Source organism: Mesoplodon mirus (genome assembly GCF_964341445.2).
Source record: "Mesoplodon mirus genome assembly, chromosome: 2".
NCBI lineage: Eukaryota > Metazoa > Chordata > Mammalia > Artiodactyla > Ziphiidae > Mesoplodon > Mesoplodon mirus.
In genome coordinates, this window is record NC_138977.1 from 40,756,384 (window position 1) to 40,775,761 (window position 19,378).

Here is a 19,378-nt window from a genome sequence, read left to right on the forward strand (position 1 = left end):
TGACCACATATAAATAACACTTTATTTGGAGATTAGCCTCTCGTCAGAAGAAATCAACCATGAGAGGCCTCATGACAAAGGCCTTCTGACTCATCTTCCTGATACCCTCCCATGGTCCGCTGTCCATACAACATCCAGAATGATCTGGATTATTTGAATCCAGATTATAATTATCTGGATTATTCCGGCCACTTAAAGTTTAAGTCAGATCATATCCTTCCCCTGCTCAAAATCCTCCCATAGTTTCTCATCACATTTATTTTTTATTTTTTTATTTTTTTTTGCGGTATGTGGGCCTCTCATTGTTGTGGTCTCTCCCGTTGCGAAGCACAGGCTCCGGACGCGCAGGCTCAGCAGCCATGGCTCACGGGCCCAGCCGCTCCGCGGCATGTGGGATCTTCCCGGACTGGGGCACGAACCCGTGTCCCCTGCATCGGCAGGCGGACTCTCAACCACTGCGCCACCAGGGAAGCCCTCTTATCACATTTATTGTTCAATTTTTATTTATTTATTTTTTAATTAAAAAGAATTATTTGTTTTATTTATTTATTTTTGGCTGCGTTGGGTCTTTGTTGCTGCATGTGGCCTTTCTCTAGTTGCAGTGCACGGGTTTCTCATTGTCATGGCTTCTCTTGTTGCGGAGCACAGGCTCTAGGCGCAGGCTTTAGTAGTTGTGGCACGTGGGATCAGCAGCTGTGGCTCGTAGGCTCTAGAGTGCAGGCTCAGTAGTTGTGGTGTACAGGCTTAGCTGCTCTGCGGCATGTGGGATCTTCCCAGACCAGGGCTCGAACCCATGTCCCCTGCATTGCCAGGCGGATTCTTAACCACTGTGCCACCAGGGAAGCCCCTCTCCTCATATCTATAATAAAAGCAAAGTGCTAACTGCAGCTTACAAGGTCCTGGGGGACCTGGTTTCTGGATACCTATCAGGTATGATCTATTATGCTTTCTTGCCTTCACTCTATTCAGTCACATTGGCCTCTATCATTCACTGAAAGTGCCAAGAACAGTCCTGTCTTTGCCTTGTAAAGTCTTCCCTGAGCTATGTGTATGGCCTTCTCCCTCATCTCCTTCAGAGCTCTACTCAGAAAGGCACCTCCTTCAAGGGTCTTCTCTGACCGCTATATCTAAAATAGCACATTATCTATCTCTAGCATCTTACCAATTTTTCTTCCTATCACTACTTAAAATTATATTACATTATTACATTATTTCGTCTATTGTTTGTCTCTTCCACTAGAATGTCAGCTCCATGAGATCAGACCTGTCTGCTTTGGTCACTGTCACATTCCCAGCACCAGAAATGTACCTGTGTCATGTGTTGCATGGTTGAATGAGAATAAATCTAACTAGAAATAACCCACTATTTATGTTCTAAGAAGCATCTGGATGAATGAAGACATATTTTGGAGGTAGGATTTAGTGACTGATTGGATATGTGGGGTGAAGGTGCGGGGTACTATCAAGGATTCCCTGATTTTTGCCAGGAGCACACGGGTGGGTGGAGGTGTCATTTATGGGGAAGAGGAAGACCAAAGAAGCTGATTTGTAGGGAAGGTCAGTTCAGTTTTGGACATCTAAAGCTTGAGATGCCTGTGGGACAACCAAGTGGAGAAGTTAAGCAGGCAGTTGGATATGTAGGTCTGGAGTGAGATAAATTTTTTTATTGTTTGAATCTTTTTTGAGCTAGGTTTTCTTTAATTGACTCTGAAGGCACCCTACTGACATCTCTGTGGTCAAGCATAACTGACTCTATGATAGACTTGCTAAAGTAAAATCTGACACTTCACAGTGATAGTGCCTTTCTCTTCTCTAAGTGAAAAGGGAGCTTCCTGACAACAAAGAATGATGATAATGTTCACTTTTTGCGCAATTGGTCACTTCACTTAAGATCACAAGCTAATTCTTCAACAAAAAGCTTAAATCCTACTGAAGGTGTTCTGCAAGTGAGTAAATGGCTGTTTAACATTGTTGCAGAAGAGTCTCAAGTATGTGTACCTTGCATAGGAAATGAATTCTCTCTGCTGTTTCTTCTGGACACTTTATTCTAGGTTGCTGAATGGAATGCATATTCCACTTAAAATTTTTTGAGCATAGATTTGCTTGCTCCATTTGTAGAGTGTATTTATTTATTTTTTACTTTTTGGCCGTGCCACACAGCTTTCAGGATCTCAGTTCTCTGACTAGGGGCTGAACCCAGGCCACGGCAGTGAAAGTCCGGAATCCTAATCACTAGGCTACCAGGGAACTCCTTGTACAGTGCATTTAGCAGATAAACTGTGACTTCTGGACTTAGGTGTGTACATCTTATCCTGGGTAAAAGTGATTCCAGTTTAAAATCTCAAATGAATTCTGCCTTTTATAAGTACTCTAGTTTTTTCTGCAGTTTTTGCTTCATAAATGCTAAATTCAATGAGGATCTAAAATTTCAGTGTTATCTGAATCACTGGGAACCTCCTGAAGCATGGAATTTCTGATGTCATGGACACTGAGAGGGGACACGACCTCCCTGCAGTGATTTGGGCCAGTCTAACATAGTGCCAATATACAATCTTCAGCCCCTTAAACAGTAAATTCTTACCTATGACTATGGAATACAAGTTTGGTTCTCCCTCTTAAGGAACTTCACACACCAGCAAGTGGTTTGAGGAAGTGTTTTTATGCCAGAGATGAAGTGGGATGGTGGGAAGAGACTTTTAAGTCCCTGGAAGCATACCTAGTTTGCCTGAAAGATCCTAAACCTAACAAGTTGTCATTCAATATTTCAACCAGCTATTAGTCTATTATGTGTGTGTATGTGTACGTGTGTGCATGAAGGAGGAAGGATACATAGAACACATTAACTTTACTCTCCAGGAACTCATGGTCTAGTAAAATTACATATTTAGAAAAACAGAAGTAAAGATAAAGACTGTGAGAATATATGATTAATTCTGCCTCAGGGAGTCTGGGAAGGCTTCACAGAGGTAGGAACATTTAATTGGGGTTTTGAAGGATGAATAGTTTACCAGGCAGATGAAGAACGTGAAAACAACTAGGGTTGAAGTTAAATGGGTTCTCAGAAGAATGTTGGGTGGATGTTGGAGCACAGGATGCAGAGATCTGGACCATAATATGCAGGGATATGAGTGATAAGGCATCATACATACTCACGTAACACGTAATAAAGGTGTTAGCTTTAAAATCATTCCTAGGTTTCCTGGAATTTTTAATATAAACTCCAAGAAAGTCCAGAAGTTACCGGGCTACTTGTGAATTAAAATAAACCTGTTGGGAAAGTCTATTACTAAGAGACAGGCATGTCTAAAGCTGTCTTAAAAGCAAAAGTGGCGGTGGTGGTGGTGGTGCTGAGTTAGGAGATTGGGAGACACGTGTACACCAATATGTATAAAATGTATAACTAATAAGAACCTGCTGTATAAAAAAATAAATAAAATTAAAACATTTTTTTTAAAAGCAAAAGAATTAAAAAAAAATTTATTTATTTTTGGCTGCGTTGGGTCTTCATTGCTGCACGCGGACTTTCTCTAGTTGCGGGGAGCGAGGGTTACTCTGCTGCGGTGCGCGGGCTCCTCATTGCGGTGGCTTCTCTTGTGGAGCATGGGCTCTAGGCGCACGGGCTTCAGTAGTTGTGGCTCTTGGGCTCTAAAGCGCAGGCTCAGTAGTTGTGGCGCAGGGGCTTAGTTGCTCCGTGGCATGTGGGATCCTCCCGGAGCAGGGCTCGAACCCGTGTCCCCCGCATTGGCAGGCGATTCTTAACCACTGCGCCACCAGGGAAGTCCCAAAAGAATCATCTTTTGAAGACAGAAGAGATTCAACAGGCACTCCCTTCAGGTGAGTTTCTTCTTAGTTGTCTCTAAGTTGGAATATTTGGTTTGAGCACAATACCCACTTTCTTCTTGGCTACTATTCCTTTTTTTTGGGGGGGGGGCGTGCCATGCTGCATGAGAGACCTTAGTTCCCCCAACAGGGATCCAACCCCGAGCCCCCTGCAGTGGAAGGGTGGAGTCAACCACTGGACCACCAGGGAAGTCCCTTGGCTACTACTTTTGACAGGTGGAGACATACCTTAAGTCACTATCGCTTGATCTGCGATACACATTCTTGGCCCTGCCTGTGTGTGACTTACGTAATACGTGAGTTCAGTAAGATTATATTTTTAAGACGTTTCCAGAATTTGATTTGTATTCTTGAGTTTTAATTATTCTGTCATGCAAATTCTGCTAACTTGACTAATTATAAAAAATTAAGTGTTTTCAGTCTTCCTTTGAGATTTTTGGATAGTGTTAATACAAATTCATCTAATTACATAGTGGAAAACAAATATTTAAACTCTGCAGAGTTCTTTTCGATATTTCACACTAGTCTTCGTTTCCCCAGTGCCTGGGCACACGCTAAACAGGCAAATAATCATTTGTTGACTAAAGAAGTACCTAAAAACTTGATTTTCTTCAAGATGTAATTGTAGGAAGCAGCAAATCCCAAAGCCCGAATAATCCAGTTTCCAGCCAAGGCGCTTGGGATTTCGAGTAGGTCTATTAAAGAACTTGACTGTTACCCTGCACAAAACCCCTAGCCGTGTTTAACAACAGAAAATTCCCCTAACCCACAACACAACAAACTGAGAAACCTTGTAAAGAAGATTCGCAGCATTTAGATATTCTATTTAGTACAAGGGCTAAAAAACCATGAACTTAAGTGAACTCTTGGTTAATCTAACACCCTTCCTAACTCCTAGTATGTTCAAAGAATCATGGTAGGTTTCAGGATCCTCAAATACAGCAAGCAAACAATCTCTGTTCCTTAAAATACTCAAGTTACCTGCTTCTTCTGACGAAAAATTTCAGGAGAAAAGCAGGGAAGCAGAAGTCTTACTTGGAAAGCAACTCTTAAAAGAAAAGCAGCCCTAATCGTCAACGGCCTCAACCTGCCCGCCAGGGGTTGGGAAGCGCGGCAGCTGCAGCCGAGGAAACCTCAATGTCACCCGGTCGCGGGCGACTACGGCGGCCGGAGGAGCTGCCGCAGTCTGTGCACGCGCGCGGCCAGCCGCGGCGCCTCGCTCAGGCTACCGCGAGCCAGGCGTCCCCCGGAGTCTGTGAGACAAGGCCGACACCTCAGGGTAGCCTCCCTTCTCGGGCTGGCACCACTAACCCGCGGGAAGCAGCCGGCTGTGCGCCTCCCCTCCCCCACTTCAAATCCGCAGGCGCACAGGGCACGGCCGCCTTCCGGGAGGTGCTACCACACCCCTGCCCGACGCCGCTGCTCCCGCCCGCTGCTGGCGGTGGGGGTGGGGATTGGGGTAAGCCGACCAGGAACCCTCGGAAAAGCTGCGGCGGACGAAGGGGCCCTTCTAGCCGCGCCTTCGAAACAGCGCTCCTTGTTCTCGATGGTCTCCGCGCGGCCGTCTTATAGAACGCCATTTCCGGTTCCCTTTAAAGGCCCCACGCTGTGCGGCGCAGCGCGTGCGAGGAAGGTATAAAAGGGAGCGAGAGGGCGGGACTGAGGAGGAAGGGGAAAAAAACTAGCGGTAGAGGGGGCGGGGGAGGTGCAAAGGGCGCGCTCGCGCGCCACGTGACCGGGACGCGCCGTTCTTCCGTCGGCCATTTTAGGTGGTCCGCGGCGGCGCCATTAAAGCGAGGAGGAGGCGAGAGCGGCCGCCGCTGCTTCTTATTCTTTTTTAGTGCGGCGGACGAGAGTGGGAGTGCGCGCCGCGCGAGAGTGGGAGGCAAGGGGGGCAGGCCGGGGAGAGGCGCAGGAGCCTTTGCAGCCACGCGCGCCTTCTCTGTCTTGTTGTGTGCTTCGCGCGGTAGAGCGGGCGCGCGGCAGCGGCGGGGATTACTTTGCTGCTAGTTTCGATTCGCGGCAGCGGCGGGTGTAGTCTCGGCGGCGGCGGAGGCAGTAGCACTATGTCGGAGGAGCAGTTTGGCGGGGACGGGGCGGCGGCGGCAGCAACAGCGGCGGTAGGCGGCTCGGCGGGCGAACAGGAGGGAGCCATGGTGGCGGCGGCGCAGGGGGCAGCGGCGGCGGCGGGAAGCGGAGCCGGGACCGGGGGCGGAACCGCGGCCGGAGGCACCGAAGGAGGCAGCGCCGAGTCGGAGGGGGCGAAGATCGATGCCAGTAAGAACGAGGAGGATGAAGGGTGAGTAAGGGGCGGCCCGGGATAGTCAGGCCCAACTATCCCCCCTCCCCCTCCTTCTCCCCCGCCATTAGGCCTCGTTCCCGCTCTCCCCCTGTGCTCCAGGCTCCCGTGCAGCCTCTTTGCAGTGTTATCCCCTTCTTTACGCTGGGCTCCCCCGGGCTTTCATTTCCTTCTTCCCTTGCCTGCTAATCGCCCCCTCCCCCATCACACACGTTTCCACCTTTAGCCGTCACCATGCTGCTCCCCGGCCCGCCCTTCTTCCCTCCCTCGCCTTGGGTCTCCTCCCACCGACTTGGCCGCCAGGATTTTTTCCCGCCTGTCGAGGGGTACCTTTTTTCTTTTCCCGCTGTCTTCTCTCTCCCCAGTTTTCTAAAGTCCTGGGCATAAAAACGCAGTCAGACACAAAAAGCCTTTATGCCTGGATAACTAAGGTTTATTTGGTGCTTCTCACTGCAGCATCCCTAGACGATGCCATTCTTTGTAAGCACATGCTTCGGGGAACGCGTAGGTTGTCCAGCTCTGCTCCTCCCGTCTTGGCTTCAGGCCGAATGTTTTTCAGTATTTTGAGTAAGTTTCGCCTCAGCCTTTTCGTTTTTCTACTGTACACCATCGCACAACGGCTTGCTTGCATAGTCCCCACTTTCCAGTCTACGGAACCAACTGGGCCTGGTGAAATTCCCGGAATCGCCTGTTGGTTCGTTGGTTTTGCTCCAAGGGCTTTCCTTAAGTTCCTTGTCGGCGGAGCCTGCACTTGACTGGAGCTGTTCTACCTCCGGCTTGCTGACCGCCCTTCCCCCACCCCGCAGAGTTATTCTAACCGCGCACCTTTTTCGCGCCCTCAGCTATTGGGTTCCTCAACTGTTCGTACAGATAGTGTACTCTTACCTTAGTTTTTCTGTGCAATTTTCATTTTTTACAACCCACGCCGTGCCCAGAATCCTTTTTTTGGTCTCTCTTGATTTCTGCTTCCCGCTCTCACCCACTTCAGTTACAGGAGGCCCACCAGCCTTCTCTCATAAAATGAACAAATTCTGTAATGTGCTATGGCTTTTATTCTTTTTGCAGGTTTTTAAGTAGTAACTTGTTTCCTCCGATTGGAATACGTTGTATATGTTATTTAAAGCTGCATGAAATTTTTTAGAACGCAGCATTTGGGAGCCGGGAACAGAATATAGGAGTTAGCAGGAGGGACTAAATCAGGGGTTCTTGGTTGGGTTTTCTTCTTATTCCCGTTACTGATCGCTGATGTTGGGTTAACGCTTCCTTTACTTTTTGTAATTGGGGTGTGTGTGTGTGTAATTTTTTTCGCTGTAACAAGGAGAAAGGTGTTGGCTGGAAGGTAAAAGCAATAAAATGTCGCTTTAACTCAATATTGGAAAACATTCTCTTTATTAGGAAAAAGCACAAGCTTTGGAGGGGGGAGAGATAAGCCCTTTGGAATATAGGATTTAATATTCTCAGCCTAGGCAGACTCTTGTCGGGCTGTTTTGCTGATTGTGCTGGCTTTGGGAGAGTGGAGGTGGGATGGGAAACGAGCTTTTCTTAATTTATCTGGAATTATATATAGCATAGTTTAAGAAAGGGATATGTTAAATATTTGGAAACTTAAGCCTTTTAACGTTTTGGTTTTTTTCTGAATTCTGTTCTTTGGACAGAGGCACCCAAATGATTGTGTAACTTACTGTTTGGGGCGGGCTTTCTGTTCTGATTTTTCAAGTCACAAAGCAGCTGCCTTTGTAGTTATCTACTGTTGAACCGAAGTGTAAATGAATTAAAGTTTTAACCCTAACAATGTCAAAAACTAAAACTAGAATTTTGATTGGTTGCTGTACCGGTTGTTAATTCCCTAGCCATTCAAACTCCTCCCCACGACACTCTGAAGCAGCGACGGCACAGCGGGAAGAATGGTAAAACTTTTAAATTTTATTTCTGTAATATAAAGGTTTCAATAGTCATAACATGTGGAGGCTGTGTATTGGTTAGTTGCCCATTGATCCCCAGGAAATTCTAGACTTTAGTACAGTAGGATATTTTGTACCTGGGATATAAAACCTTTTTAGGCATCATGTGTGATCTTTGGGCAAAATTGATGCCATTACATGGTTTTTGGTCTGTGGTAATGCATGTAATTGTGGTTTGGCCAATTAAAGCTTAATATAATTAGTAATGATATTTTTATATTTGGGCAAGAAAGTATTTAATTTTAAATTTGATTTGTTTTAAGACAAAAAAAATTTTTCGTGTAATTCTAAGTTTAATGTTTTACCTGAAGGTTATCTGCTACAATAAAGTGTTGTGTGTTTAAAATGTATTGCATGTTATACTGAAATATTCTGGAAATGTCAGTAGTAAAACAATTTTTAAAGTAGTGATGTATATGCAAAAATGACTTTTTAAATCACCAACCATATTTGTAAATAGAACTTTAATAAGAATTGCACATGTACTATTAAAGGCGTGCTGATGTGGCTTTCCACTACGGCTTAAATCAGATTTTTAGATTTTCAGTGTGATTTGGTTGGAATGTTAATTACAGTTGGTTGGTTGACGTGTATTCACAATTGCATGACTTTTTGAAAGGCTGGTAGATTGAGTATTGTTCTTTTTATCCCTCCTCTTCCCCTAAATGTCAGTATTTCTGCCTTCAGGATTATGTTTGAGTTTTCCAGGAGTTTGTATCTACCACCACTGGAGTTTAGAGGGCCAGTAACTTGCAGATAGTTGACTTAACATCTGTACAAACAACATTCTAAGAGCCCAGTTGGGACAGTATTTACATTTTACAGGAGGTTATTATTTTCTTTAACTGAAATCTGTCCAGTTTTATATTGGAGATAAAGTGTGACATACAGAATAAAAGTTGTTTGGGTTTTTTTTCTTTTTTTGGCCGCGCCACTCGGGATCTTCCCCGAGATCAGGGATTGAACCCGTGCCCCCTGTATTGGGAGCGTGGAGTCTTAACCACTGGACTGCCAGGGAAGTCCCCAGAATAAAAGTTTTTTGATGGAAATTAATTCTGTTTGGTCCTGTGATAGTTCAATTTCACTGCTAGGTAATAGTGGCAAACTAAGTAAGAATAAATTATAACTGTACTTGACTTCATTACTCCATTACATAATTTCAAATATGTAAGCAATTTTCAGTAATTTGAAAGGATCATAAACTTATGTTTAAAGGTTGTTGCTTTGACGCTTGCAGAAATTATATGTGGTCTGTTAGTTAATACTATAACTTTGCAAGTTTTTTGACCTCTTAGGCAAAATGGACAATTAAATATTTATAGTTAATGAACATTTTAGATTATGAGGTTTACTTTGAGTTTACATTTAACAAATATTTTCATTTTTAAAGTTTAATATTTGACCTTTAAAATAATGTACCCCCGCGTGCCACAACAAAAGTTCCCGCATGCCGCAGCTAAGACCCGGCGCAGCCAAATAAATAAATAAATACTTTAAAAAAATTACTCTCTGGTCAGTTAGCCTCATCCTTTACACATATTCTTGTTTTCCTTTCTGAACAAAAAGCCCTCAAGACTTAATCTGTTTGGTGTCTGCACTTGCCACCCTATCTGTTCTCTGTCTCCCAGTTTGAGGGAAATTGGGCAGAAGTTTCATAATAGTGGTGAGGGTAAGACTGGTTACTAGATATAAAATCTAAATTTAATTTCTTAAACACATTTCTTTGTGCGTATCTTTTTACAATTCTAACTTGAGACTGAAGTGAATTACAATTTCATCCTAAAACTATTTTAAAAATCAATTTGTTGCAGACTTAAGTGGTTTTTTTTTTTTTTAATACAAGAATAGCTATCTTGAGGAGGACATGCTTGTTACACCTCTAGTGGAGTAAAGTGTTTCCACAATTTACTATGGACCTTTTGAGTAATTATTCACTTCCATAGTAAAATGCCTTCCTGAGTTCACCTCATTATAATTTTTCATCCCTAGTTTTTACTTAAAAGCAGTTGCAGTGAGATTTCCCATTTTGGTGTGAACTCATTGTGTCCTCTATAGGGCTATGATCCTTTCAGTGTGTAGGTACTTTAAAATTAGTGTCTGGCAAAATATGCATGCTATGTATAGCAAGCTACCTGGAGACAGTTTTTACTTTCTCATGATTATTGGGGAACTGTAATGTAGTAGCTTGCAATTTTTCAAGGTAGGTACATTGACTTGCCTGCATTGGGTTAGGTCAGAAGCAGAATAATCCCGTTCATTTATGAGCCAAAGTACAGCAATACTTTTCTAATAACAGGACTGTTTGTCTAGTTCTGTAACCATTAGTGTATAAACTCAAGTGTGATTCTTCCTGTTTGAGGATTTTGTGAATTAATTGTGCTGTAGGTTGTCTCCTGTCTAAATTTTAAGAAATGGGTTTACCTCACTTTGTTGTTTTAAATATTTGAGATTATAATCTATACCCTAGTGCTTTTGGGGCATCTTGAACATTGTTTGCTTCGTAGAAGAGCAGTTACTTTTAGATAAAGCAGTCTTAGGCCAAATTTACGGACCTTTGATTCCTAAGTTGGATTTACTGTAAAGTTGAGACCCTGAGTACATGGGTCTGAATTTTAGCATTCTTGGGAATCTTTGACAAGTTTCCTGGGTTAATTTTAGTAATGGATGCCCCCAGATTTGAGATGATTAACACCTAAGGAAGAAGTACTAAATTCTTTTCATTTCAAATTCTTATTTATCATGAAGGATACTAAAAATCACCTGACCTTTTGGGTTTGGAATTGGAGAATATCATTGAAGTTTTTGAGTGCTGCTTTTTGAGATAAATACACTTGTGGCCCCTTCTATAAATTAAGTGTATACTTACTGTGTATTTTTTTTAAAAACATTGCTTGGGTATTGTCATCTGTAAGGGTGCACTTAATAATATAAGAAGGTTTTGAATCTGCTATTGTGTGTGATTCATGGCCAACATGGAGAATGATTAGTTTTAGCTTGAAAGCATTTAAAAAGTAATAGAATAATAACTTTTTCCCTATTCCAATTAAACCTGTGCACCTCGAGTGTGTGCAGATTCACAAATGGAGTGAAACAACTTTAGTTCTGCTTCAACGTTTTAGTAGATAGGGCACTGAACTGGATGCTGGAAGCGTGGGATCTGTTTCTGTTACTTCACTTCCAACAGTGTGGTCTCAGGTAATATAACATGTTCGTTACTTGGTTTGCTGATTTGTGTGTTGGAAACAATGCTCACCACAGGAAGATTGACTACATAGCCTGCTTTCATAGCTTGTGTGTATTTATCCTGTGCCTTAATAGTTGATACTGCCAGTGGTTTACTCCTGTGGAGTAAAGGTAAGCATGTTTTAGTTTTTGGAGTATTAAATATTGTACATTGGAGCTAGACATTTAAGATTGTTTGGGGGTGGAGTGGGGAGCCACGTATTATTACTAGCAGTGTTTGGCCAATAATCAAGGTGGTAGTTTTTAAGTATTGGGTCCTATTCTGTAAGCTCCTGCTTATCTAGACTTGAAACTACCATAAAGTCCAAACAGCCAGGAAACTCAACTCTAGTTTCCCTACCCCAAGTCTTGTGAGAAAGATAGATGAAAAACTATCAGCTAATATGCTCAAAAATTAACCAATAATGTCATGGAATGAATCTTACATAATTTCCCCTTATATTATTAAAAAGTAACGTGATTTTAAAGCATTGCAAGATTCTGAAATTCCATCAAGAAAGGTAAAAACCATTTTCTGAGTTTAGTGTTGATATTTAAATTGGTTTCTAATTAAAAAAACTTTATAGAATTGTGAATGTGTAGTAATCTCAGTTAACCAGAACCTTAACCTCTAGGTTAAGGAAACCCCATTCCTTAACCTCTAGGTAGAGGAGAGTTTACCTTATAAAGCTGATTGAGAGTTTATTTTAAAAGTAAAAATACAAGATGTCATTCCTGCCTGGGAATGAAATGAAGAAAAGGGGAGATTTTGGGTTAAACTTTTGAAGTTTATTCAAAAACCGTCATGTTTAATTTATTAGCTGTTATGTTTCAACTCACTTATCTTTTTTAGTCATTTAAGTTCATTCAGAGTATGAAGAAATGAGATCTAATATATTACCTAGAGGAATTAATCTTTTTTATTGACTTGTTAAAAGTTTGTCAAACTGTTTCCAAGAGTATTTTTTATACAGATTCTAAAATGATAACCATGTGATACTACCTAGTTGCAAAAAAGTAAACCCCTCCCCATTTTAGGTTAACTACTGACTTAATTTTAAACTAAATCTATATTTTATAAGGAAAATAAATACTCATTTCTTATCTGTTGGTGAGATTTCACTATACTTAATGTCATTTTAGGATTGTAAAGGAATAATTTTAAGGATAAAATACCAGAAGTTTTATTTAAATAAGGATTAGTGGTATGCTTGAGTAACATTACTCTAAAAGGTGACGGTGATTGGCCAGTTATGCTGTGTACTTGAAATGTATATCAGATCGACATGCTGTTGTAGTTTTTAAACTGTCAGAATTTGTTATGAAACCACATATGGAAGGCCATGAGTTGTTAGGAAGTGTTTAAAAGCTACAGAATCCTTTTTTTCCCTTTCCAAAATTGGGAAAAAGTGTAATGATGTCTTTATCATTTACCTTGAATAGGGTAGTAGGGTCAAGTGTCTTTATATAAAAAATACTTACTGTTGAGTAGAGTGTTAAACCTAGAGACCTCAGTAGTAGTGAGAGTAAAGTTCTCAGATGGGAAAAAACAGTATTAGAGCAAGTTTCCACCAGCCAGCACTGCTCCATATATATTGCTGTTTCTATTTTGAAATTATTCCTTACTGAAGTTACTGGCATTTATATAGAGTACAGACAAGTCATCAGTGTGATTTTGGAACTACATTGTATTTAAGAGCTTAGAAAACCTAATTTCCAGTCTGTAGTTTTTACATGGGATATTTAAAATTTCTGGGTTAAGTCTTTAGCATTAAAACTAATCCTAGGATCCATTTATATAAAACTCATCCTGGCCTTTTCCCTTTAATGTTGGAAACTTCATACAGCTCATGCAGATTAAAAAAAAATTTAAGCCATTGAGTAAGTGAAAAAACTGCTTTATTTAGATTGTGCTCTATCCCTACTAAATAGTAATTTATTTCTATTGAGCACTTGGGATGTGTCAGACCATGTTCTGTGCCATTTAAATCCTCACTGCAGATAGAGGTAAGCTCTTAGTTCTGGAGGAAGGATTTAAACCCCAAGCAGTTTGGCTTACTGCCTCTAAATGTACTTCCTCTCGAAGAGAATGTCCCACAAAGCAACCTAAATTCTCATTGGGAGAGTTATCTGCACTGAGTTGTATAACTTTGTGCCTGTCATTTAATATTATAGTATGGTATAATGTCAGTATCTATAAGGCAAGAATATTTCAATTGTTGAGTAGGTGTTTTAAGTTGAATACTATATTGCCTTTGGGGTACTAAATAACTTTACAGATAGGATTAAGAAATTAAACTTCGTTGATACTGTAGGTAAAGCCCTACACTTTAATTGGGATTATTGATTCACTTAAAAGTAAGGATCAAATTTTAAGCTTGTATTGCAGTATTAGGGGCCCATTTCTGCTACTTGAACAAGTCCTGTGCTGTAGTTTTAACTTGCGGTGCTCAGGATTTTTCTGAAGTTCCAGCTCTCCTTCATTGTAAAGTGTTTTGCACATCTCTGCAGGGGTGAAAGCAACTTGAAAGTCAGTCTTTGTGTTCAAGGCAGCAAAGGTAATCTGGACAGACACTAGGTATTGTGTTTTAAGCAAGATACAGTAATATAAAATATAGAAAGTTTAAATTGATACCATCTGATACATACCATCCTGTAATTTGAGGCAGAGCATGTCAGAATGCTGATGTTCTGGAGAGGCTAAAATAAGTCCCCATTTATCCAGAATTAAGATAACAGTCTTTTTATTTGTTACACACGTATATTTTGGTGTGTCTACTGAGTAAAAATGGGGTGAATTTATTTAATATGCTAGACTTAGTATTGGTACAGTATGTGTTCATTGTAGTATATCCACCTGTCTGGTTAGGTTATCAGTTGTGCAGCACCCTTCCTTATTAGAGCAGAAGAAAACGAGTGCTTTTGGGCTGCCAAAACGTAATGAATTTGTCTCAAAAAAGAGCTAGTTAGGCTCTTGCTCAGAGGCTGTTTACTTTTACTTTACCCCAAATTTGAAAAGTTTGAGTGCCGGCTAACTTCCTAAAAAATAGAAGGGGGAGAAGCATTTTAGAATAGCAGCTGCTGATTAATCTGGCAAAAATGAAAACTAGAACTTGTTAAAAGAGCTAAGAAATAAGATGGACTTAGTGTATTAATAAATAGTTCTCTAAGTTCAGAAGACCCTACGGGCATGCAGCATAGTGTGTTAGTGGTGACAGACTCAATGTTAAATCATGATTACTCTATTTGATTAGGAAGGCAGAAGAGTGTGTGTGATATGCCATAGGAAAAAAAAAATCATTCCAAGTAATTGAAGGCTAAAAACAATTGGGGAGAGAGATTAGGAAGGCAGGCAATGCTTGAAGGAAGGTAGACTATTTGGCTTCTCATTCTCTAAAGGTGCTGGATAGCTGAAGTTTTACTACATATTTTGCTCTAATTTTTTGAGAAACAGTAATCATTTTACGGATGTATAAATTATAGTTGACTAGGACATTTAATATTCTGGATAAATGGGATTTGATTGTTTAAGGATAGCCTCTTCGGTGACCTTTTTTAACTCTAAGGTAGACACATTTAACAACTTCTTTACTCAAGACTATTAAACGTGGAAAGTTTCTTTAGAGAACACTTACTGGGCCAGTTGATGAATTAGTATGCTTGTCTAGTATTTAAGAAAACTGACTCCCAATGTTGAGAAAAAGTTTGGGGTTTGTGAATTAAAGAACTTGCCTCATTCTTGATTCATTTCTTTGTAATTATTTTTTGTTAATTTTAAATTGAGGACACAACTCAATATAAATATTGCCTTGGTTAAATAAAATCAAAACTAGTTCTGTCTCTGAGGAACAGACCGGACAGACACAGAATTTTCTTGCCTTTCAATTTTAGGGTTTTTTTTTAAAAGACTTTTATTATTCTCTCCAGCTTGAAATAATTTCAGACTGTTAAATTATCGATGGAAAGTTTCTGTAATAATCACAGAAGTGGTAATTTAATAGTTAAATTTCAATTTAATTGAAGTTTCTATCTAGAACTTTCCATGAATAGCTGAGCAAGAGGTCATTACCTTGAAGTCCGTTTCTTTCTCATCCTTAAAAAGACAGCAGTGTTCTCTTCACCTTGAAAGAGTAAATGTTGGTAATGTACTTTCATCTATGAAGGAAGTGCTCTGGATCTTTAGGTTAAAAATAAAGGTGCTTAAGGCAATTTAACTTGGACTGGATATTATTTCACTGGATATGAAAGAAAATGTAATTGAGAAAATACCTCAACTTTTTTTCCCCATGGAATTGGCAGTAAACATTAATAGTACCTGTACAACATTGTGGGTGTTTTGTTATGCTCATTTGATTATAAAATATAAAAAGAGTTAATAAAAGTTTCTTGAAGCATGGAAATTTTATTAGCAGAAGTCCTGAATGTAAAGCATATAAATAGCCCAGCTCTAGAATACAGGTGCAAGTTGAAAACCTAACCTAAATGGGAAGCACACTGTATGCCTAAAAATAAGCATATTTTTGTGCTAACTTTATTAGAAGTAAGAACAAGTCTGATAAAATAGTAAGATCAGTAACACCTCAGTTAATCTGGCATCTTTAGGTTAAGCAGAAGCAAGATCTTATTCTAGGGATAGACTTTGTCCTCTTGTTGCAAGAATTGGCTTTAGTGGCGATATCCTAAAAAGCCCACAAGATGGAGATGTTTCTGCTTTCATTTCTTTTCAGAGCTGGAAGTTAGCACCACACCCCCATCGCCACTCCTCCCCCTGACCCACTGCAGTTGCAAAGATAGAATTCATTGACCAAGCATGATTTTATTCCGATGGTGAAATTGATTTTTAGCCCTCACATAACAAATTCTGACAGTTTATCCTTAAAATAACAATCTCTAGTCCTGTCTCTTTAAAGGTTAGGAGGGAGGTATATGTTAGCTCTTTTGTGGGAGTGGGTAAAGGGGGCAGATGTAAAAGGGATCACAGAGCTGCCAGATCTGAGCTTTATGGCCTTTTGCTGTAATAAAAGTAAGATTTCACTTTAAATTTTTTTTGGGGGGGGATGCATTTTTGGTTTTAAAGTGTCTTGGTGGTTTCCACTTACCACCTGTCACTTTTAGCGTTTTAAAGGTTTAAATATTTTATTGCTGGTTAACTGAGGTTCTACTGGAAATAAATCATCTAGGTTAATTAGTGGATTGTGCTTCAGTGGGTAATTTTTTTGTTCATTAAATTGCTTACGTGATTACTTTTGTCTTTATTAAGGATTCTTAGCACATCGAAAAACTTGGTTTACAGCTTAATTGTGAGACTTTCCCATTTTATGTGCTAAGAGTTTTGTTAATGAGAGAACAGTTAAGAAAGGAGCTTCAGCATAGACACATGCTAGTTACTGTGATTAATGGGGACCTCATAGCCTTTTTATAAGTTTAATAAAGATTTGGAAGAGAAATTTCAAGGTGAAATTCTGTTTTGCTGTTACCAGTACTTGTAATTTAAGAAAGACAGTGTATACTATTTTTACTTTGGGGATACATTTCTCTTTTTGGCAAGTCAAAAGACTTAATCTGCTGCTTGCTCCCTATTTTGTAATTATGCAGGCGCAGTAGTGACAAACAAAACTTTCCATAACTGTAATAGGGTGTTCTTGATATGTGGTTATGTAGGAAGAGTGACATTTTAATACACTGCCCAGTAAATTGGTGCAGTTTTGGGGAAGGTATTATTGATGTGGATACTTAAGGCAAAATTTAAAAATTTTTTTTAGCATTTTAATATTGCTTTTTGTCTTTACAGGAAAATGTTTATAGGAGGCCTTAGCTGGGACACTACAAAGAAAGATCTGAAGGACTACTTCTCCAAATTTGGTGAAGTCGTAGACTGCACTCTGAAGTTAGATCCTATCACAGGGCGATCAAGGGGTTTTGGCTTTGTGCTATTTAAAGAATCGGAGAGTGTAGATAAGGTAGTGTGCCATGTGTTCTAATCAGTTAATAATATAAAATATGTGAATAGTTTGATACAATTAATCTGCCTATTTGTGATTTCCCCTTTTGCAGTCATACAAAGGAAGAGATAACAGCTCTTGCCAATATGTTTTATGAAGAGAGTCAGATTCAAGAATTTTTTACTGAAAACTTCCTGTGTGCCAGCCTCTACTGTATTAAAATTAATTTTAAAAACCTTAAAGATGCCTAATTAGAAGGATATGCTGTGATAAGTTCACAGAAATACAGATTTTGAAATTTGCTAGGCAAGAAACTTCTGACTGAATTATTTTACATTTTAGTCTTTAGGCTACAGGGAAGTAGCAATCATGCTTATATTGCTAATAGTTAAAGGCATGGTGGTTGTCTAGTAATTGATTAACTCCTCATTTTTACTGACCTTTTAGGTTTAAACATTGGTGTATATTAGCTGATATCACATCACCACAATTGACAGTTTAATTGTGAGCTGGTCAACATACGCCTGGCATTAGCTATAGTTTAACTATAATTATTTTTAAGTAAGTTAATAATCTCTGAACTTTAGTTAAGATATACATCTTTCAAATGAAAAATTTCAATTTCCATAGGTCATGGATCAGAAAGAACATAAATTGAATGGGAAGGTGATTGATCCTAAGAGGGCCAAAGCCATGAAAACAAAAGAGCCTGTTAAAAAAATTTTTGTTGGTGGCCTTTCTCCAGATACACCTGAAGAGAAAATAAGGGAGTACTTTGGTGGTTTTGGTGAGGTATGTGATAATATTTTGACCTAGTTTTTGTTAAAATTAGTGTGAATATAATTGTCACATTATAGGTTTTCACTGGGTTTTCCGAAGTTGTTTTGAAGTTTAGACAGATTATGGGATTTGTTTTGAAATAAGGACAGTATAAATACATTATTAGCAGGTCTTTGAAAGTTAGATGATTGCATTTTCTAGTTTATTGAACTATTGTATGCATAGCATCCTTGGGCATACCATACACAAAGATGAAGTAGACATTTTCTTATTGTGGAATTTACTGGATTAATAGAAAGCTATAAACAAGAGGAGGAAATTCAGGTTGGATTACCTGAGATGTAGAAGAAAATGGTTCAGTTGACAATAGGGAAGAAATAAACTAACAGTAGGGTGTAATGCCTTCTCAATTTAAGCACATGTATATGTGCAAATTTTATGAGACTAATTATAGACTTAGATTCCTTTTATGAATTAATGATTTAAAGCTAGGTTGAGAAATTTGTGGCTTTTGGACCCAGATACAGCCTGCAGACATCCTTGGTTTGATTCAAGCAGAACATATTGCATGTTTAGTTGTTGATATTTAGGAATTGAGATGTTTCCCACAAAAATCTGTATATTTAGCTTTTCTTCAGTATTTGTAAGAGCAGGTGACCTTGGAACTTCCTTCTTGCCTGGCAACAGCCATCTAAGATGGAGTAGCAACTCCCACCTTCAGTTGCTCATACGTTCTCCAGTTTTCAGTGATCCTCACCATTCCCCATTTTCTCCCAAACACAGTCAGTTTTATTCTGTTTTTCTTAAAATTGACTGTTTCCTTCTGCTTGTGCTTGGTGGGTGGGCGGGCATTTGAGTTTGTGACCCTTGAATTAGGTAGCAAGTGTCAATACCCTATGAACCTTTTTTTTATAAACAGGTTTAACAACTTTTTAGGTGGAGTGCACATTCTAATTCAAAGACTTTTTAAAAGATTAAAATAGAATAGAGCTTGAGGGCCAAATGCATGTTTTCTTTGTGCATTTTTCCCACTTACAAACTAAGGTATTAAAACTTTTTTGTTTGTTTGTTTGATAATCAGGTTGAATCCATAGAGCTCCCCATGGACAACAAGACCAATAAGAGGCGTGGATTCTGCTTTATTACCTTTAAGGAAGAGGAACCAGTGAAGAAGATAATGGAAAAGAAATACCACAATGTTGGTCTTAGTAAAGTAAGTTAAGCATCCAATTACTTGTAGAGAATACTAGCTGTTGTAAAGAGTTCAGTCATCTAAACTTTCTGTAAAGGCTTCAGTTTGTATGCTTGTGCTTTAAAGACGTCTCATTGGCTCC

At 39.7% G+C, this 19,378-nt stretch overlaps 1 protein-coding gene across 4 annotated transcripts in view; it reads left to right on the forward strand.

Moving 5' to 3' along the window:
• The first annotated feature begins 5,613 nt into the window (after nt 1-5,613).
• The window catches only part of HNRNPD (heterogeneous nuclear ribonucleoprotein D), a 17,157-nt gene continuing 3,392 nt past the window's right edge, over nt 5,614-19,378 (forward strand). The window contains exons 1-5 of one of the 4 annotated variants that reach the window (XM_082610976.1): nt 5,616-6,139; nt 7,990-8,046; nt 17,114-17,282; nt 17,895-18,056; nt 19,126-19,257. In XM_082610976.1, the coding sequence (XP_082467102.1) occupies nt 5,907-6,139; nt 7,990-8,046; nt 17,114-17,282; nt 17,895-18,056; nt 19,126-19,257 (753 nt within the window). In that variant the 5' untranslated portion in view covers nt 5,616-5,906. Of the gene's footprint in view, nt 6,140-7,989; nt 8,047-17,113; nt 17,283-17,894; nt 18,057-19,125; nt 19,258-19,378 lie in introns of all 4 variants that reach the window. The other 3 variants (XM_082610978.1, XM_082610977.1, XM_082610979.1) reach the window with 3 other exon arrangements.